The sequence below is a fragment of the Populus trichocarpa genome, chromosome 4 (genome assembly GCF_000002775.5).
Source record: "Populus trichocarpa isolate Nisqually-1 chromosome 4, P.trichocarpa_v4.1, whole genome shotgun sequence".
Taxonomy (NCBI): domain Eukaryota; kingdom Viridiplantae; phylum Streptophyta; class Magnoliopsida; order Malpighiales; family Salicaceae; genus Populus; species Populus trichocarpa.
In genome coordinates, this window is record NC_037288.2 from 2,114,841 (window position 1) to 2,137,318 (window position 22,478).

The following is a 22,478-nucleotide window of genomic DNA, read 5'->3' on the forward strand; positions in this document are numbered from 1 at the left end:
ACAATTTAAAAAAAGATTTGGCCAGACAGCCTAAATTTGTGTGTTTTTCTGGTGGTTTCACCGTGTGCATCCCCCCCCCCCCCCCCTAAAAGTTGGAGACCACAAGCTGTTCATATTTGACTGTCTTTTCAAGTTGTGCTTTTTAAATCCATTGAATAGCTGCCTTGTGATTAAACTAAGCCTTGTTGCATCCGGGGGCTCAAGTTGAAGACCTTCTAGGATTAAACTAGCCTTGGTAAGCTGCGGACCAGACTATTTTTTTCTCCCAAAAAAATAATAGTTATCTACTTGCAAGTGTATTCAAGTGTATTTTAGAAAAGAAAGAAAAATATTTGATTTAGGCTATAGATGCAATTGAAATAAATTAGTTGATTTTAATTTAATTAAGGTAAGTTCTAGTTAGTTTTTTTTCTTAATCTTTTCTAATTGGATCTTAAGTATTCAAATAATTTTTATTTTTTTTAGACTGAAGTAGACCATTTATATTCAAATTAGTAAATTCATTGAGAATTTTTACCTAAACAGCGAATCGTAGACCATTTATATTCAAATTAGCAAATTCATTGAGAATTTTTACCTAAACAGCGAATCATGTATTTTATCTTCCATCTTCCACTTTAGCTATCTTGGTTTTTTATTTTTATTTTTGCAAAAGCAAGAGTGTTAGGTATTTCGAGGAAGCATCATCCACAGATGAAGATTGACCCACATATTCTCTTCCATGCATTACAGTCCAAATAAAGGGCCATCAGTTTATTCTCAGGCCTTAGCCGCCATAGAAACATTTTCTTGTTCTTTAATCATTACAGCAACTTCACTTTAGAGAAGGAACCCGAGAAGAGGAAGAAACCGTCTATTTTGATGCCTCTGGCAGCTATGCTTCGATGGCTAAAGCACTAAATTATTGACGATCTTTTCTTTTTCCCAAATAATTTTTGAAATGTTTTAGTGGAGCTGAAGGAATTTCTTCTTTATTAGGTACAATCCCTGTTATGATTTCTCCTTTTCTTGCCCACTTTTTTTTTTTTTTTTTTTTTTGCAATTCTCAATTTAATATTCATTTATCATTGTAGTTTAAACTGTGGATTGTATGAAAAAAATAATTTGAAATGTACCTTAAATGTAATGTGAAACAATATTATTATATTTTTAAATGAAAAATATTTTAAAACATAAGATTTCAAAAAACACACTGCATCTAATTTAACATATATCAACTTGGGCACAAATTCCTATGTTCTCGATGGAAAGCTAAGAAGAAAAAGAAATGTGAACTTGGGAAATAAAAAATGTTCTCTCATGTTTTATAGTTTTACCACATTTTCATTTGTATTAGGTAGCCAGAAACAAAAAATGGTGTCCTTGTAATAAGAAGTCAATCTCTACCAATGTCAATGTCATTGAACTTTCATTGACTATTACCTATCAAAACTCTCCTCCATTTCATTTTAAAGATTTATGGGTCAAAGATTAGAACAAATTTTGAAATCAAGCTACATTGTTTATGTAAGGTTGAAGGATCTACAAGTACTATATGTCAAAGAAGCTTTTCAAGTCTAACTTGTCTTCCTATCTAGCTAAACACTGTCGTCAGCTTCCACCAAAACCACTACCAAGATGTCGAGCCATTTTGGGAAGCTCCTTCTTTGAATGTAAAAGCTTTGACAAAATCTGTTTATTTTTCATCTTTTCTGCCTATCTAGTTCTTTATTTCCTCTGAATCTTTTTCATTCTCAGAGGTTGTGAAGAATGATCAGCAAGAGCATAAACCCAGTTCTTGTTTTTCTCTTGTCGGTCTCTTATTCCTTGTTGTTCCTAGCTCCCTTTTGCCATGCTGCGAATAATACACTCACAATAGGCCAATCACTAAAAGATGGTGAGTCCTTGATATCAGTTGATGAGAACTTTGAACTGGGATTCTTTAGCCCTGGAAACTCTAGTTTAAGATATTGTGGTATAAGGTATTACAAGATTCGGGATCAGGCTGCCATCTGGGTGGCTAATAGAGAAAAACCAATCTCCGGTAGCAATGGAGTCTTGAGGATAGGTGAAGATGGGAATTTGTTGGTTACAGATGGAAATGGAAGTCCAGTTTGGTCAAGTAATGCTTCAGTAGTGTCTAATAACACAGCAGCGATGCTTGATACAACAGGTAATCTAATTCTCTCGAGCAATGATAGTATTGGTGAGACAGATAAAGCCTATTGGCAAAGCTTCAATAATCCAACCGACACCTATTTGCCACACATGAAAGTTCTTATAAGTTCTGCAGAGATTCATGCCTTCACTTCATGGAAATCTGCAAATGATCCTTCACCAGGAAACTTCACCATGGGAGTTGATCCTCGCGGAGCACCACAGATAGTGATTTGGGAGCGATCGAGGAGAAGGTGGAGAAGTGGGCACTGGAATGGACTAATATTCTCAGGTGTTCCATATATGACAGCTTTAACCACTTACCGATATGGATTTAAGGTCACTCGTGAAAGCGATGGAAATTTTTATTTAACATACAATCCATCAGATAGTTCTGAATTGATGAGGTTTCAGATAACATGGAATGGATTTGAAGAGCAGAAAAGGTGGAATGAAAGTGCAAAGACGTGGCAAGTAATGCAATCACAGCCTTCTGAAGAATGTGAGAATTACAATTATTGTGGCAATTTTGGAGTCTGTACTTCATCAGGATCTCCAAAATGCAGATGTATGGAAGGGTTTGAGCCAAGGCATCCAGATCAGTGGAGACTAGGAAATTGGTCAGGCGGATGTGGAAGAAGGTCTCCTTTACAGTGCCAGAGGAACACTAGTAGTGGTGGAGAGGATGGGTTCAAAACATTAAGGGGCTCGAAGTTGCCTGATTTTGCAGATGTGGAGTCGATCTCCTTGGATGCTTGCAGAGAAATGTGTCTAAATAACTGTTCATGTAAGGCATATGCGCACGTCAGTCAGATTCAATGCATGATATGGAATGGGGACTTGATTGATGTCCAGCATTTTGTCGAAGGTGGGAACACTCTGTATGTACGTCTCGCAGATTCTGAATTAGGTAAACTTTCTCCCAATGTTGTTTTCATTGTTTGAAATGATTTAGTAGTTTGTAATTAGAATTTATAGAGAACTTGATAGAATTACAACTTCAAGTTTATTGCTATCATCATTGAAAATAAAAAGGCCTGTTGAATTAGTCTTTGATCCAGTGGTTCTTTCTGGGATTAGTAAAACTGTAATGGCTTCATGACCGCTCCAAATTGCAACACATAATCCAAGTTTCTTTACTTCTTGTGATCGTCATTTTTACTGTAAAAAAAATCCCAAAACGTGCAGAACATGATCATGAAAAGGTTAAGATGCAGAGGCATGTTTCTACTTAGTAAATTCGGTTTGTCATGATAATGGACTCGGTGAATTAGATGAAGAAAAAGATATGAAATCTTGCAACAGTTTATTCAAGTTACATTTTATGTTGGATATCTTCTGATTTGTTTCTCGTATAGGTCGCAACAGGATGCCTACGTATGTGATAATACTAATAGTTTTGGCTGGACTGGCCTTCCTAGCTATATCTATATGGCTTCTGTGGATGCTCAAAAAAAGACTCAAAGGTAAGAATCTCAGTTTCATTCTCGGTTAAGAGATGTCTTCCGTCTTGATCAAGAAATGACATCTTACCTTCTGAATTTTTATCTTCAGTTTTGCCAGCGGCTACCTCAGCTTGCACGTCGTCAAAATGTGAATTGCCAGTTTATGATCTGAGTAAAAGTAAAGAGTACTCAACCGATGCTTCTGGATCTGCTGACCTTCTTAAAGAAGGGAGCCAAGTAAATGGTTCAGATTTGCCAATGTTCAATTTCAACTGTTTAGCAGCTGCAACAGACAATTTTTCTGAAGAAAACAAGCTTGGGCAGGGAGGATTTGGCCTCGTCTACAAGGTGAGTAATTATGTTATACATGTATCAGAATATAACAGAAGCTGAATTAAAGTACTAAAGCTTAGTATTCTTCATATTGATTAATAGGGAACGCTTCCTGGAGGAGAGGAAATAGCTGTAAAGAGGCTTTCAAAGATCTCTGGCCAAGGTTTACAGGAGTTCAAGAATGAAATTATTCTGATTGCCAAATTGCAGCACAGGAATCTTGTTCGATTGTTAGGATGCAGCATTCAGGGTGATGAGAAGATGCTCATTTATGAATATATGCCAAATAAAAGCCTGGATTACTTCCTTTTTGGTGAGTTCATCCTTATATTTAGTGCTTAATAGAAAAGGATTGTTAAAGCTCAAAACAATGATTCGTACCAGGCTTGTTAATTGTTTCTGATTCCTGTGATCGAAATGGCAGATCCCGAGAAGCAAGCTCTATTAGACTGGAGTAAACGTTTCGCAATTATTGAGGGGATTGCCAGAGGTCTTCTTTATCTCCATAGGGATTCAAGACTAAGAATCATTCATCGGGACCTAAAGGCTAGTAACATTTTGTTGGATGAAGAAATGAACCCAAAGATTTCCGACTTCGGCATGGCCAGAATATTTGGGGGAAACCAAAGTGAAATAAACACAAACCGAGTTGTAGGAACATAGTAAGTTTGATATCTATGAGATTGCTCGTGTTAAACTCTAATCAACAATATGATTTTTCTGACTGTCACTTGTATCTTGCAGTGGTTATATGGCACCTGAATATGCAATGGAAGGCCTATTTTCAGTGAAGTCTGATGTTTATAGCTTTGGAGTACTACTCCTAGAGATTGTGAGTGGCCGAAGGAATACTAGCTTCCGTCAAACAGAACGCATGATCCTCATTGCTTATGTAAGTACATGCAAAATGTCACCAATTTAGGCTCTGGTTTGAGATACAACACAACGTTTTTTACTGCTATTTTTTCACTCACCTGATCCAATTTCTGACTGATTGCAGGCATGGGATCTTTGGAATGAAGGTAAAGCAATGGACATAGTTGATCTTTCCATCCGAGATTCATGTGATGAAAAGGAAGTTCTGAGATGCATACAAATCGGCATGTTGTGTGTGCAAGATTCTGCACTTCATAGACCAAACATGGCATCAGTTGTGGTAATGCTGGAGAGCAGCACAACAAGCATTCCATTGCCTAGGCAACCCACTTTCACTTCTGTCAGAGCCTCTATAGACCCTGAAATCTCTCTGGAAGTGCAAGAAGTAGCATCGTCAAGCGACTTGACAGTGAAAGTGGTAGCAGGCAGATGATTACAATCTTTCCTTTTCTGTTCCTCTGCATTCCTTGTTTTATATGTTCATATGTTAGTTTAGTTGGAAAACAGAGTATATTTGTAAAGGTCTTTTGTCAATCAATTTTTTACAAAAACAAAACTATTTTTTGTGCTCTATAAATTGATACTGTGGTTTCTTTTAATCAGCAATTACCAATGAGGTAATGGATTGAAAGCAGACTCATTACAGGTTTAGGCCAAAAGCACTCTCACAATCAGAAAAGAAACTGGCACCAAAAGCACTGTGGCCAATAATCATCTGTGCAAGCCAGCCAGCAATTCTGACCGCATTTCAATTGTAAAATGAGATTTCAATGCTTGTTGCAGGCCCAGCAAGAAATGTAATGCGGATGAACCTTGAGCGACACATGCTTAAAAACCGCATGCCCACCTATGTAAGAATGTTTGATCATAGAACATTAAAATTTGTGATCTAGAAAGAGTTGAAAATTCTACGAGATTGAATGTTTATTGGAGCTATAATAGACTGAGAAATGACTAGCAATTCAAGAATTCATCAAGCTAGTCATTGATGGGTGGCGGTTCCAACACCGGTCATTCCTTTGACTCTTTTGGTGAAAATAATTTATATCTCTTGACGTGCTCTACACTAATATTAAAAAGGACTATGAGATCAAAAGATAAAAGGAAAAAATTATTCATGTATATTTCTTCAATATTTACCTTCCATATTTAAAAAAAATATATATTTGAAGTGAAAGGATTTGTAAAAATTATAATGCTAAAATAATCATGTTTTCTACATAGTATTTTCTTAGAGTTTAATTTTTTGATTTTTTTTATTTCCTTAGAATTAATCTTAAAGCTTTTATAAAAACATTTATTGATAAACATACAGTGCTAAATATGTTAGTTTCTACTAGCTTATCGGTTTGTGCTTCGGGTGGGATATAAATTTCTTAAAATATAAAAAATATATTTAGATTATTAAAAATTTGCTAGCATTATTATTTAACTCGATATGATGTTTTAAATTTAAAAAAATATTTACCCAACTCTTAGATTGATATTTAATCAGTCTGACAACCTCGCGATCTAGATTATAAACTTCATTAGATTGAATTAATTTTTAATTTTGTTATATGATAAAAAAATAAAAAAATTGATTTACCATTAACTAAATACCAAATAATAAAATTGAAAAAAACTATACACTCAATAATAAAATTAAAAAAATATATAAACAAAATGGCCAAAAAATCCCAGCCTAACTTTTTTATTCATATTTAATTAAACATGTGATTTAAGTTATGGACTTCACTAGGTCAATTTCATTTCTATTTTATTTTATAATAAAAAAATCAAAAATTGATTTACTATCAATTAATACTCAAGGATAAAATTCAAGAAAAAACCTCAAACTAAATGACTTGAAAAAATAAAATATTAAAAAAAGATTAAAAAATCCCAACCCAACTTTTTAATTAATATTTAGTCAACTCATCAAACCCATAATCTCAATTATAAACTTTTTTTGATTTGATTTAATTATGTTTTATTATATAATAAAAAAACATAAAAAATGATTTACTAAGGATAAACTTAAATAAAATCCCCACACACATTAGACAATGAAATTATATATATATATATATATATATATATATAAACATGAAAAAAATGGTCAAGAAGGCCCATGTATATATAAAAAATACAAACAAAAAAAGACAACAGTTTATCTGTGTTTAATTCAACGAAATTAGAGCGTGCTCCCCAGCTCAAACCCATGACCTCGGACCTGCCGTACACGCTGATCACTCGAGCTAAGTCACAGAAGTGATTTAAAACGATGAAAAAACATATTTTAAGATGTAAGACCGATTCCACCCGTTTTAGTTGTTTTTATAATACAATAAGAGCACATGTCAGGGGTATATGCTAAGGAGTGCACTGTGCAAGAGATTGTTCATATGCAGAAGCAGTTCTGTATTGGCATCCCATCAATGTGAAGTTTCAGTGGAAGAGCTTCTCATATACTCTTACATATATATATATATATATAAATAGCATTTAACAATTAATTATCAGCATGTTTCTGACTTTCTGTTAAACAGAGGATGTATACGTCTCCTGAGAATGCACCAGGTGGGATATTCTCTGAAAAATCTGACATCTTAAGCTAAGGATCATGCTGGCAAAAGAAACATCGTTGTGTCGAAATTTATATTGGTCTTTGGTATTCTTGCATTAGTTCTGGTGTTCGTAAATAGCCTAAAGCCGTTTGATTGTTTGGTCCGTGTGATTTACATGCAGGAGACCCTTCTTTCATATTTCCCATGGATGTGGGATTTAGTGTCCATCACTTCATGCCTTATTGCTCGTGTAAGTGCCTCCCTATCATTATTGGCCTTGTTGTCTATGTTGGTTTCGGAGGCGGAGCAAGAAAAAATAATTAAAGAGGGTCAAATTAAAATAATTATTTTAAAAAAATTAAAATTTTAATTATTTTATACAAGAGAGGGGTTGGGAAAAATTTTCTTGCAGGGGCCGGGGCACGGAGGCTAACAACCCCTGCTTTCTCTCCTCTTCGAATTATACTAGTTAACAACCACATCTCCTTCAAGTCTAAAGGATGCTAAAATCACTGCACGATGATCCGTGCATCCTATGGCCTCACACCTCCTCCACACCGCATCCAAGAACTGTTTGGGTAATCAAAATCATTTACCCTTTTGAAGGTGGGAGGTGCCAGCTTCAAGAACTCAAATAGTGGCACCTTCACTTCATGCATTATCTATGAAGGCGCATTGTTGTTCCTTTCCCTCTCTTCCATGAGGTTGGTCGGGGTTTGTATAGCCTGACCAATCCTATCACCACTAGCAGGAGGTGCTTCCCTAGTGGATTCTTGATCCACAATCGGATTCCTGTCTTCACCTCCTCCTCCTACTAACAACACAATTCTTAGCCTCATCCTTCATAAACAGTGGTAGAGGTAGAGGGTTCCTGGCCTTACCCCTTATCTTGGGTTTCTAAGTTGAACCAAAAGAATCTCATCCGGATCATTGTGGCCTCAGCCTCGACCAACATTTCCTACATGTTTATCCCTCGGCATATTCCTAATAAGAACACACACGTATGACAACATAACAATAAAATGAGTTCAAGGAAGACATATAAAACATGGAATTGAAGCATTCAAAGAAGAATGATGGCAAGACAAGACAGATCCTAAGCTCTACAGTTTACAAAACAAAGTTTTAGTAAAAACAAATTTTTTTGATAAAAAGACAAGTTTTACAAACCAAGCTATTGATAACACCTTTGTCATAACCTGATTCCCACGCCCATGATCAGCAACGCAAACGTAGCACCTTAAGGTGTCCTGCCTATGCCAAGCCTTAAAATTTACACATTTGATATCATAAAAATCATAAACTAAAATATCCAAAAAAATGAGGAATTCTATTAATAAATTAATATTTGAGTCTTTCATAAATAATTCAAAACAAATTCAAAACATAATTAAAATTATTTTGTAGAGTATCTATGAATAACAAATAAAGAATAAATTATTGGCTTTGAGGAACAAATGAGGCATATCTACTCAAGAAGCGAAAAAAACATAGCCAAAAGATCCTGCTACTGAAATTGAACTAAGAACCTAAAAAATATGAATGGAGGGGTGAGTTCAAACACTCAGTGAAAGGTGATAACTATAATACATGCTAATATACATTTTAAGATAAGTGAATATACATAAATCAAGTACCGAACAAAAACATGTATATCAAATGTATCATATTAAATGGTATGTAAAAGAAGTATACATGTCAGAATTACATAACATATCATATTACTGACATCACATATATATATATATATATATATATATATATATATATATATATATATATATATATATATATATATATATTGTGGGAGGCCAAACGTACAGTATTGGCACCCTACTCGTCAGCTAGGAAACACAATACCATGTGTACATAGGTTAACTACTCTCTGTTAGTGTTAGGACCTCAATGCCGGGTCTATGACTGGCAAAACAGAAGCAGTGTCATGAGGACACCATACCTATGCTAAGCCTCAAAACTTACTTATCATAAAACAAATTATATAAAATACGTGTTATATTACAAAATACATTGCATTTCATAATAGATATATAGACTAACTACTAGGTGCACAAATTATATCACATCAGACTGTGGCCTCTCTCGTTAGCTAGGTATACAAAATATTATGTGCACATAGACTAAGTACTATCTATTAGCATGAAATTACTGACAAGTCTTATATCAAGGCATAATAGATATTCACATAATTATCAAATCAATGTATATCACATCGAATAGAATTTAGTTCAACAGAATGCGAGTGCAAATTCAATAATAAATGAGTACTCGGAAAATAAGCAACATATATAAATATTCAAGAAATTAACTAGTCGTATTCATCATAAAATCAACATACATATTTATTTATATTACATACATATTAAAGATTATCCCACTCACTCGAAAAATATAAAACTAAAATGAATATAAGATGAAAGACCCGAAAATACTATTAAGGATCGTTAGGAGAACCTACAACAAATATACGATATATAAATAAAAACAAAACAAATAAAAGATTCTGATGCATAAGAGAAAACCAGATTTAGTCGCCTAAGTTTAGGGACTAAAACAACAATCTTCCAAAAACAGGGACCAAAACATAATTTTACCAAAATTGGAGGACAAATTGTAAATACATGACCATATTGAAATTTCACCTGTAAACCACCCTTAATTCTGTCCAGAAATGAACCAGGGACCGAAATGTAATCTTTTTAAAGTTCAGGGACTAAAATGTAAATTTCCAAAATTGAGGGACCTAACTAAAAATATTCTAAATCAATTGTCAAACTAAGATTCATCATCCTTAACCTCATAATAATTCTACCCAGAATCCCAAAATACATTTAGGGGTCAAATTATATTTTTTTCAAAATTTAAGGACTAAATTGTATTTTTTTCACAAATTAAAGACCAAAATAAAATTTCATGATCTTTAACCTCAAGAAGTACTATCCAAATTTTCCAGAAAAGTTAAATAAATTTCTTAACTCATAACACATCAATTAATCTTAAGAACATAAACTTCAAATCTTAAATCAAACTTAACCAACATAATCAATCATAAAACATCAAAATCATACCTTCTTTCAAAACAAAATACTTCATCCCCCTATTGCAAGAATCTAGCCTTCAACAAAAAGTCCTCAACCTTTAAAAAGACCTCTCAACCTCCTGCACACAATCTTATATAGGCTTTGTGAGGGACAAGGATAGTTAGTTGAGCATGCTCCACTAACCAACACAATTAAATGCATCATTTTAGTGGAACACTTAATTTGCAAGACCTAAACTTTTGGCCCAAACCCAAGCTCAAATCAGCCCAAATCCAACTTAAATTAACCTAGATATATAAAGAAAAGTTACAAGAAAATTATTTTTCTCTCTTTTAATTCTCGTGGCTGTTGTGACCCTCCCCTCATCAAACCAAGAATTTCAGTTTTTGATCTTGAGTTTTTTAGGTTCAAGAAAGGTGAAAGTAACAAGTAAGTGGTTCTCTCTCATGTTACTTTCGATTATGATTTTTTTATAGAAGGATTAAAGAAGAGATTAGGGTTTATAAAGATTTGAAATTTATGTTGTTAAGATTGATTCATAATTATTATGGGTTTAAGGTTAAGTGATTGATTTTGGTAGAAATAAAAATTGTGAATTGATTTGTTTAATTGATTTATTATGGGTTAAGAAATTTGCTTCAACTTTGCTGGAAAAAATTACAATTTAGTCTCTGGAATGTAAATTGAGTTTCTGGATAGAATTGAAGATGAATTATGGATAAAATTTCAGTATAATTATGTATTTATGACATTTACAGTTTGGTCATCCATTTCTGGTAAAATTTTGCATTGGTTCCTAATTTTTAAAAATTGTCGTTTTAGTCCATAAACTTAGGAGACTAAACCTGGTTTCCTTTTATGCATTGGAGTCTTTTATTTGTGTTATTTTAAGTTATATATATATATATATATATTCGTTGTAGTTCTAATAATTCTCGATAGGATTTTTGAGTTTTTCATCTAATATTTTTTTTACTTTTATATTTTTTGGGTGAGTAAGATAATCTTTAATATACATGTAATATATAAAAAAATATGTATGTTGATTATATGATGAGTACGATTAGTTAATTTCTTGAATATTTATATATGTTGCTTTATTTTCCGAGTACTCATCTATTATTAAATTTGCACCCGCATTCTGTTGAACTAAATTTTATTCGATATGATATATATTGCTTTGATAATTATGTGAATATCTATTGTGCCTTGATATAGGACTTGTTAGTAACTCCATGCTAACAGAGAGTAGTTAGCCTATATGCACATAGTATTATGTATACTTAGCTGGTAAGAGAGGCACCAGCCTGTGGTGACTGATCCTCCCATAGTGATCACCTTCGGGTGTCAATGTAATGAGTTTATAGATTATTGTTTTTGTTCGATATCTTAGACGCTCTATTATTATATTGTTTTAATTAAGTTTGGATTTTGACAATGTAATGAGTATTATAGATTATTGTTTTTGTTTTAATTACTGATGAGAAGTTTTGAACTATCATTTGGTTTCATTAGTTTGGAATAATATAATATTTTAGAAGATTATGAAATGCTATATGTTCTTAAATAACTTGTTCTTTGACATATCCGTTTAAAGACATAACGTAGGTGGGGTGTCCTTACAATATTGCTCATGCGTTGCTGGTCATGGACCTGAGATTCAGGTCGTGATATAATTGTTTTAGTGCTCCACGTTAGTGGTGCACTAAATTGTGTGAGTGCTCTTGTTAAGTGGGGCACTCCATAATAATTAATTGTTTTCAGGTGTGTTATAACATAGAGTAACTAAGTATCCTCTGTTAGTTTGGAGTTTTTTACAACAGTCTAAATGGGGTAATAAGAATCATGAGCTCAAATAAACAAATAACATGGATATAGTGTTCATGGTTTATCATCAAGATTCAAAATGCAAGCATGATAACATTTGAACAAATATAAAGGATATATGGACCATGTTCAAATCAAACAAGCATATGATAAGTACTTAAGAAGAAAACAAAATAATAATAACAATAACTAATTAGCCTTATATAATCAACAATAGCAATAATACTCATCATTTCATGCCAATACACACACACACACACACATAATGCATAATAGAAATTATCTCACTCAATCGGAAAATAGAGCAAAAAGATAAACAAATACAAAACTGGAGATTACTGAGACTCGCTATGAGACACGTTAGCAAAACCTGTAACGGATATGAAAAAAACTAAAAAAAGACTCAAAGCAACATAACATAAAAGATTAAAACCCTAAACTTAGAGACCAAATTGTAATAATAAAGATGAGTTGATTCACTCGATAGATTTTGAATATAACCCAAACTGATTGAACCTAACAAACCCGATTAACCACCACTACAGGGTCAAGTAGTCGATCGGATTAACCAATGGGTCAACTAGTTGGTTGTGATTTTTAAGATCTTTGGTATTTTCAAGATCTCGACCTACAAGTCGAAAAATCTATAGAACCCAAAAATAATAGACATTATGTTTTCAACAAACCCATAATCTAGACATCAACCCAGTTTGTTTCAATCCAACTAATCACCCTAAAACATCAATTAATTTCCTTAATTTATTAAATCATCAAATCAATATAAAAATCCTAATTTCTTTATTGATCATTCTATAAACAACTCAAAAATAAAAAATAACATAAGAGGGAAACACTCGTTACTTTCACCTTTTTTGAACTCAAGAATTAGAAAAGAAAAAAACAATTTTCTTGCCACTTTTTCTTATATACCTACGTTACTTCGGTTGGATTTAAGTTGAATTTTAGACTTGGATGTGATGTGCCGAAACACGTGTCTTGTAACCTTGAGAATTGTTTGTGGATGCATAACATTATATGCATCTCCTATACAGCCTGCGATCAGGATATTCAACTTGTTCTATGGATTACAGTCTTGGATGCTCAAAATCTTTAATTTGGTCCCTACCAAAACCAATCCGATCGAACTCCTAAAGAGCGTCTCTTATCCCAAAAAGCAAGTGAAGTTGATTCATTGTAAGAGTACAATAAGGTTTGTAACTACGAGAAAAATACTGAAGTTGAATATTTCTTTCTTCTAGTTATTGCCGACTGAAATGGCAGGCGCCATACATCAAATTGGATTTCTTCATATCACATCAGCACATGATATGAATTCCAAAAATGAAAGGGAAATCAATGAGTATCCATGCCAGGAACCCTTAATATTTCCTTTTGTTATTGCTAGAAAGCTACTTAGTACTTGCATGAAAGCTTCATCATATGGTCCTACAGAATCTAATTCATCGAATGCTCTACAACTTTCCAAGGACATTTTTGTTGTCATAAACAAATCACGTGGAACAATCTTCACTCTTTTTTTCCAATTATTCCTTTTTAATTGACTTTGAATTTTTATTTTATTTTTATAAGACCACAAGATACATGCGCGATCAAGACTAAGTTTTTTTCTTAAACAATTTAAAAAATACACTCTCATATCGATTTAATGTATTAAAATAATAATAATAAAGTTCTCTGTCTATATACCGGCTTCTTCAAGATTCAAATTTAAAAGTAAGAAAATAAAATATATCTCTTTAACTATCATACCATTGAATTTATAGAAATTTATTCCTTGTTTATTGTAACTATTTAGTGAATTACTCGAGACAAATTTAAAAGACTTTGATTTCAAATATGGAGTCGTGGGATCTGTGCGTTGATAAATTAACAGTACAAATGAAATGAACAAGAATAAAAAATAAGAAGTTAGTCTCTACTAATGTCAATGTCATTGAACTTTCATTGACAATTTCCAACCAAAACTCTCCTCCATTCCATTTTAAAGCTTTATTGGTCAAAGATTGGAACAAATTTCGATATCTTTGTTTATGGAAGGTTGAAGGATCTACTAGAAACATATGTCAAAGAAGCTTTTCAAGTCTTAACTTGTCAGCCTAGCTCGGTAAACAGAGTAGTCAGCTTCCACCAAAACCACCGTTAGGGGAAGCTCCTTCTTTGAATGTACAAACCCCTGACAAAATCTGTTTATTTTACGTCTTTTCTGCCTTTCTAGTTCTTTATTCTCTGAATCTGTTTTTCTCAGAGGTTGTCAAGAATGGTCAGCATGAGCATGATCCCAGTTCTTGTTTTTCTCTTGTCGGTCTCTTATTCCCTGTTGTTTCTAGCTCCCTTTTGCCATGCTGCCACTAATACACTCACAATAGGCCAATCACTAAAAGATGGTGAGACCTTGATATCAGTTGATGAGAACTTTGAACTGGGATTCTTTAGCCCTGGAAATTCTAGTTTAAGATATGTTGGTATAAGGTATTACAAGATTCAGGATCAGGCTGTCATCTGGGTTGCTAATAGAGAAAAACCAATCTCCGGTAGCAATGGAGTCTTGAGGATAGGTGAAGATGGGAATTTGTTGGTTACAGATGGAAATGGAAGTCCAGTTTGGTCGAGCAATGCTTCAGTAGTTTCTAGTAACACAGCAGCGATGCTTGATGTTACAGGTAATCTTATTCTCTCGAGCAATGATAGTATTGGTGAGACAGATAAAGCCTATTGGCAAAGCTTCAATAATCCAACCGATACCTATTTGCCACACATGAAAGTTCTTGTAAGTACTGCAGAGATTCATGTCTTCACTTCATGGAAATCTGCAAATGATCCTTCACCAGGAAATTTCACCATGGGAGTTGATCCTCGCGGAACACCGCAGATAGTTGTTTGGGAGGGATCGAGGAGAAGGTGGAGAAGTGGGCACTGGAATGGAATAATATTCTCAGGTGTTCCGTATATGAAAGCTTTTACCACTTACCAATATGGATTTAAGTTTTCTCCTGAAAGCGATGGAAACTTTTATGTTACATACAATCCATCAGATAATTCTGAATTCTTGAGGTTTCAGATAACTTGGAATGGATTTGAAGAGACGAAAAAGTGGAATGAAAGTGCAAAGACGTGGCAAGTAATTCAAGCACAACCTTCTGAAGAGTGTGAGAATTACAATTACTGTGGCAATTTTGGAGTCTGTACTCCATCAGGATCTCCCAAATGCAGATGCATGGAAGGGTTTGAGCCAAGGCATCCAGATCAGTGGAGACTAGGAAATTGGTCAGGCGGATGTGGAAGAAGGTCTCCTTTACAGTGCCAGAGGAACACTAGTAGTGGTGGAGAAGATGGGTTCAAAACAGTAAGGTGCATGAAGTTGCCTGATTTTGCAGATGTGAAGTCGATCTCCTTGGATGCTTGCAGAGAAATGTGTCTAAATAACTGTTCATGTAAGGCATATGCGCACGTCAGTGAGATTCAATGCATGATATGGAATGGAGACTTGATTGATGTTCAGCATTCTGTCGAAGGTGGGGACACCCTGTACTTGCGTCTCGCAGATTCTGAATTAGGTAAACTCTCTCCCATTGTTGTATTCATATAGAAGTAGTTAGAATTACAACTTCAAGTTTATTGCTATCATCATTGAAAATAAAAAGGCCTGTTGAATTAGTCTTTGATCCAGCAGTCCTTTCTGGGTTTAGCAACTCAGTTATGGCCTCAGGAAAGCTCCAAATTGTAACACACAATCCAAGTTTCTTTACTTCTTCTGATCATCATTTTGTCTTAACAAAAATCCCAAAACGTGCAGACCATGATCATGAAAAGGTTAAGATGCAGAGTCAAGTTTCTAGTCAGTAAATCTGGTTTGTCGTGATAATGAACTAAGTGAATTAGATGAAGAAAAAGATATGAAATCCTGTAACAGTTTATTCAAGTTACCTTTTTATGTTGGATATCTTCTGATTTGTTTCTCGATATAGATCGCAGCAGGATGTCTATGTATGTGATAATACTAATAGTTTTGGCTGGACTGGCCTTCCTAGCCATATCTATATGGCTTCTGTGGATGCTCAAAAAAAGACTCAAAGGTAAGAATCTCAGTTTCATGCTTGGTTAAGAGATCTCTTCCGTCTTGATCAAGAAATGACATCTTACCTTCTTAATTTTTATCTTCAGTTTTGCCAGCGGCTACCTCAGCTTGCACGTCGTCAAAATGTGAATTGCCAGTTTATGATCTGAGTAAAAGTAAAGAGTACTCAACCGATGCTTCTGGATCTGCTGACCTTCTTAAAGAAGGGAGCCAAGTAAATGGTTCAGATTTGCCAATGTTCAATTTCAACTGTTTAGCAGCTGCAACAGACAATTTTTCTGAAGAAAACAAGCTTGGACAGGGAGGATTTGGCCTCGTCTACAAGGTGAGTATTTATGTTGTACATGTATCAGAATATAACAGAAGCTGAATTCAAGTACTAAAGCTTAGTATTGCTCATATTAATTAATAGGGAAAGCTTCCTGGAGGAGAGGAAATAGCTGTAAAGAGGCTTTCAAATATCTCTGGCCAAGGCTTACTGGAATTCAAGAATGAAATTATTCTGATTGCCAAATTGCAGCACAGAAATCTTGTTCGATTATTAGGATGCAGCATTCAGGGTGATGAGAAGATGCTCATTTATGAATATATGCCAAATAAAAGCCTGGATTACTTCCTTTTTGGTGAGTTCTTCCTTATATTTAGTGCTTAATAGAAAAGGATTGTCAAAGCTCAAAACAATGATTTGTACCAGGCTTGTTAATTGTTTCTGATTCCTGTGATCGCAATGGCAGATCCCGAGAAGCAAGCTCTATTAGACTGGAGTAAACGTTTCGCAATTATTGAGGGGATTGCCAGAGGTCTTCTTTATCTCCATAGGGATTCAAGACTAAGAATCATTCATCGGGACCTAAAGGCTAGTAACATTTTGTTGGATGAAGAAATGAACCCAAAGATTTCCGACTTCGGCATGGCCAGAATATTTGGGGGAAACCAAAGTGAAATAAACACAAACCGAGTTGTAGGAACATAGTAAGTTTGATATCTATGAGATTGCTCGTGTTAAACTCTAATCAACAATATGATTTTTCTGACTGTCACTTGTATCTTGCAGTGGTTATATGGCACCTGAATATGCAATGGAAGGCCTATTTTCAGTGAAGTCTGATGTTTATAGCTTTGGAGTACTACTCCTAGAGATTGTGAGTGGCCGAAGGAATACTAGCTTCCGTCAAACAGAACGCATGATCCTCATTGCTTATGTAAGTACATGCAAAATGTCACCAATTTAGGCTCTGGTTTGAGATACAACACAACGTTTTTTACTGCTATTTTTTCACTCACCTGATCCAATTTCCGACTGATTGCAGGCATGGGATCTTTGGAATGAAGGTAAGACAATGGAGATAGTTGATCCTTCCATCCGAGATTCATGTGATGAAAACGAAGTGCTGAGATGCATACAAATCGGCATGTTGTGTGTGCAAGATTCTGCACTTCATAGACCAAGCATGGCATCAGTTGTGGTAATGCTGGAGAGCTGCACAACAAACATTCCATTGCCTAGACAACCAAATTTCACTTCTGTCAGGGCCTCTATAGACCCTGAAATTTCTCTGGAAGTGCATGAAGTAGCATTGTCAAGCTAATAACACTCACAAAACACACTTCGACGTAGCATATCATTGCTGTAATTTTCTGGTACAAAACTCACACAAGGAAGGGCTTACAATGGAGGAAGACACACACAAACTGCTGCTGTTTCTTCTTCTCTGTTACTGCCCCGGTTTCTGCTCACTTTCGACTGCTACCCACTGCCCTTCTCTCAATAATTTCAGCTCCATGTAACCTACCACTTGGAAAAAATAATACACTTAACACACATTCAACTCTAGCTAACGTTAAGCTAACTCTAGCCAACTAGCCTTACAGCACAGTAACATTAACAGTTGGTCCTGTCGGAAAAAAAGAGATGATATTTGTATAGGTATTTTGTCAATCAATTTCTTACATAAACAAAAACAATTTTTTGTGGTCTATAAATTGATCCTATTGTTTGTTTTAATTTAACCTTTTAATGTGCTCTAAGGAGAAAATTCAGCGTTAACCATTGAGGTAGTGGATTGAGAGCAGACTCATCACAGGTTTAGGCCAAGAGCTCTTTCACAAGCAGAAACTGTTCCCAATCATCTGTGCAAACCAGCCACCATTGTTTACCACAATTTAATTGTAAAATGAGACTTCAATGCTTGTTGCAAGCTAAGGAAGAAATGTAATATGGATGTACCATGAGTGACACATGCTTAAAAACTGCATATCCTGTCGATAATCACCACCTGTAAGTATAAAACGATTACTATTATAAGTTGATAAGGGTCACGACCCGAATCCCGGATCCATGACCGGCACATAGGCAAGGTTCCCCTCAAAGGTTCCATACCTATGCGAACCCAAACATACACACAAACTTATCCTAACTCAATCAGAGTTCAACGCAACATTAATAACAAAATCAACTTCATAATATAATTGAATTGTCTTAATACAAGAGTTAATATAATGCAGAGTTTTGGAGCACTAATTTGACATAAAAGGAAGGTACAAATTACAACCAAAAAGCAGGTTTGGAAGGTTCAACAAAATGACCTGCTATCAAGCTATAAGCCTGAAAAGGATAAATAATGAGATGGTGAGTTCAACAACTCAGTGAATAGATAACGTTCAATATACACACACGAGGTAATAAAACAATGAGAAATATATATACAAGTATGGCTTTAGGTTCTTATGGAAATGTTTCTCAAATTGACCATAACAAGAATGTCATATGGTAAAACTCGTCAGAAAATCAAATGCAATGAGCATGAGGCTCCGTACTGTGGGATGATCAGTCCACACAGGTTGGTGACTCCCTCGACCAACTAGGGTTCAGATACAATGTGCACAAAGACTAACACTACCCTGTTAGCATGGGTATTCTGACTAACATACCATAGGTTCATAATCATAATCTAACAAACATATTCATATCTCAAAGCTCAACTCATGACATCAATAAAATGAGAAGCTATCAATTCAGAGGTCAATTCAAAATATATGTTGGTTCATATCAAGAATTCAGATTCAATAATTGATCATGCTTTATCATAACAAGGATAATAATCAACATATATATTATTAAGAAGCATGATTCAATTCATATTAACAAATCAAATATTTATATTATTTCTCATGCATATGGAAAATTATTCACTCATCTGACTCGAAAGCAACAAAACTCAAAGCTGATATTGAAGGAAATCCTACTGACATCCCGCCGGTAGAATATCAGGATTATCTGAATACAAATGAGACATGTTCAAGAATGACTCAAAAAAACATATAACCTATTTAATACACTTATCTAAGGGTGTATTCCATAACCCTATATGTTTTTGAACTAACTAGTCAATTTTCTCAAAAACCCAAAATTTAACGGTTTTCCCGAAATCTAATCCATAATAAAACAACTAATAAAATTGATAATAATTCACTAAATAACCCTCAATTATTCATCAAACCAATCTGCAAAAATTAATATTACAGCTAGGGACTAATCTGTAATTTATCCTATTTTTAAGGGTCAAATTGCAACTTTTGTCAAATTGAAGGACCAAACTGAAATTTGTCATAAATCCATTACTATACTGAATTTCTGACCATAATTAGTCCTCATTTCTGTCCAGATCATCTCATTATACTCCAAGGACCATTCTGGAATTTTACCAAATTTTTAGGGTCAAATTGTAATTTTTGTCAAATTGGAGGACTAAATTGAAAGTGTTAAAATTTCATAACTATACTGGAATTATGCCCTTAATTCATATATTATTCTGTTCAGAATCTCGGAATAGGCTCCAGGGACCAATCTGTAAATTTTCCAAAGTTTGGGGACTAAAATGTAATTTTCCAAAATTGAGGGACCAAACCGAAATTGTCATCTTCAACCTCAAACCCAGAATTCTCACAGATTACCTACTGTTCTTGCCAAATTTCTAACTCAACATTCACCATTTACACAATTCATAACTCAAAATCATCACAATCTTCCATAATCAACTCATTAATCAATTACCCATAACAATCAACCTTATAACATTCAATTTAATTCATCAATTAACCCAAAACACAAATTTTCAAAACCCTAACATTCATCAAAACTGAAATTAAAGCTTAATTAACACATATTTATACATAATCTTACCTTTAAACTTATTTCCTTCAACTCCTTTCTATTTCCCTTCTAATTTCCCTCTTTTCTCTTCTTCTTCTTCTTTCTCCCTTCTCTCTCACGGTTTGCTCTCTCAAATATTCAGATCTCTTTTTTTTTTTCTTCTTTCTATTTATATTTATCATCTCTTTATTCAATTACTACTATACCCCTCATTCATTTATTCCAACTTTTAAGCCTTCAAGGGATTTATTGTATTTTCCTAACTCTTTTAATTCAAAACATTACAAGAAGGTTGCCTGCCTATCGAAGAACGTTTGATCATAGAACATTAAATTTTGTGGTCTAGAAAAAGTTGACAACTCTCAGGTGCATATCATAGAACAAAAGATTTGTAAATAATTTGTTCTACCAGATAGAATGTTTATTGTATGCTTCTCCTATCTATACAGCCTGTGATCAGGATATATTCAACCTGTCCTATGGATTACAGTCTTGATGAATGCCCAAAATCTCTTAGACTCTACTAAAAACAATCCGATCGAACTCCTACGAGTGTCACCTATCCTAGATTGTATAGAAACTAGAAAGTGAAGTTGATTTATTGTAAGAGTACAGAAGGGATATTGCAGCAACTACAAGAAAAAACATGAAAGTTGAATATTTCTTTCTTCTAGTTGTTGCTGACTGAAATGGCAGCCGTGCATCATATTAGTTAACAGGTTGAGCTTTCTTCATTTCACACCAGCACATGATATAGAATTTTCCAAAAATGAAAGGGAAATCGATGTGTATGCATGCCAGGAATCCTAAAGATTTTCTTTTGTTTTTGCAAGGAAGCTTCACCATTTGGTCCTACAGATTCTATAATTCATCGAAAGAAGCTCATCAATTTGCCAAGGACAATATTTTCGTCGTCATAAACAAAGCATGTGGGACAAACTTAGCTTTATTCTTCCAATTATTCCTTTTCAGTTTGACTTCGAGTACGATATATGCTCGTATTAGTTTACGTTTAAATATATCTCTTCGATTTTCAGAACAGATCAACGGATTGACGTTTCACAAATTGATCACCTTGGATTTATGGATATATATTCCTTTCTACAGTAACGATATATTTAGTGAATTACTAGAGAGAAATGTACGCGAAAGACTTTGATTTCAAATATGGAGTCTTGGGGTCTGTAACTTGATAAATTAATATTCCAAATGAAGCGAACAAGAACAAAGAAGAAAATTCTCACATGGTTGGCATTTTGTTGAATATAATTTAGGTAGGTGGTAAGGCAAGAAGAGCCATACCAGTCCACTTGTTGGACTCTGAAAATATGAATATATGGCCCTTGGCTAAGCAGCAATCTAGCATTAATTAATGAATTTTTAGTATTTTTTAATTTTTTTAATATATTAATATAAAAAATATTTTAATATTTTTTTTTAAATATCATACAGTTACTCCCGTGATGACTGTATCTCTTTATTTCAATTATTTTTAGAGGCAGCACATGACTTGAGGTGATGTTTTAACCCTTTTAATTGACTTCTTGGCTTCAATGATTGCCATGTCGAATTTGATTATGAGCTAAGGGCATACATGTTTATGGCACTAACAAACAACTTGTTTATGAAATATTTCTAGGATTGGATTCATGTTTTTATGAAATTTCTCCAGTTTATCTGTATAACGAGATTTTCTGAGAAATCTAAAATAAGCCTTGAATACATTGCTCAATTCTCTGTTGAATCCTAAGATAAAAAGTTTTATCAATCTTGTCCCTAAGGTTGGGTCAATCCATCCATGTTTTTTACCTTTTCTTTCAAGTTCTCTTATAAAAGGACGCAATGAGAGAAATTGCAGGGACCCAGTTGATATAATATTTTGTTTCGGGACCTAAGGATTGAATTGAGATTTTCCAGATTTTTCTTATTGCTTGCAGCTTCAATTCCTTAGAATTGTCTTAAATAATCTAATCCACGATTTAATTAAGGAAATACAAGGTATGA

The 22,478-nt window shown here is 34.1% G+C and overlaps 1 protein-coding gene and 1 long non-coding RNA gene across 10 annotated transcripts; one reads left to right on the forward strand and one right to left on the reverse strand.

Moving 5' to 3' along the window:
• The first annotated feature begins 1,749 nt into the window (after positions 1-1,749).
• On the forward strand, positions 1,750-18,298 carry LOC7458583 (G-type lectin S-receptor-like serine/threonine-protein kinase B120). Of its 7 annotated transcripts, none has more exons than XM_052451858.1 (7): positions 1,750-3,046; positions 3,495-3,602; positions 3,691-3,929; positions 4,017-4,227; positions 4,339-4,576; positions 4,659-4,806; positions 17,632-18,298. In XM_052451858.1, the coding sequence occupies exons 1-7, from the start codon at positions 1,750-1,752 to the stop codon at positions 17,908-17,910; spliced, it is 2,520 nt and encodes an 839-aa protein (XP_052307818.1). In that variant the 3' UTR covers positions 17,911-18,298. The 7 variants fall into 7 exon arrangements, with proteins under 7 accessions (XP_052307818.1, XP_052307817.1, XP_052307814.1 ...); XM_052451857.1 differs by lacking the exon at positions 4,659-4,806 and adding an exon at positions 17,376-17,523; XM_052451854.1 differs by lacking the exons at positions 4,339-4,576; positions 4,659-4,806 and adding exons at positions 17,056-17,293; positions 17,376-17,523.
• LOC127905163 (uncharacterized) lies at positions 17,055-20,631 on the reverse strand. 3 transcript variants are annotated; one of them, XR_008058914.1, is made up of 3 exons: positions 20,505-20,631; positions 18,549-18,926; positions 17,055-18,451 (listed from the first exon to the last, which is right to left on the reverse strand). It is a non-coding gene; the product is annotated as an uncharacterized LOC127905163 (long non-coding RNA). The 3 variants fall into 3 exon arrangements; XR_008058913.1 differs by having other exon boundaries at positions 18,549-18,597; positions 20,505-20,613; XR_008058912.1 differs by having other exon boundaries at positions 17,055-18,926.
• Positions 20,632-22,478: the final 1,847 nt, after the last annotated feature.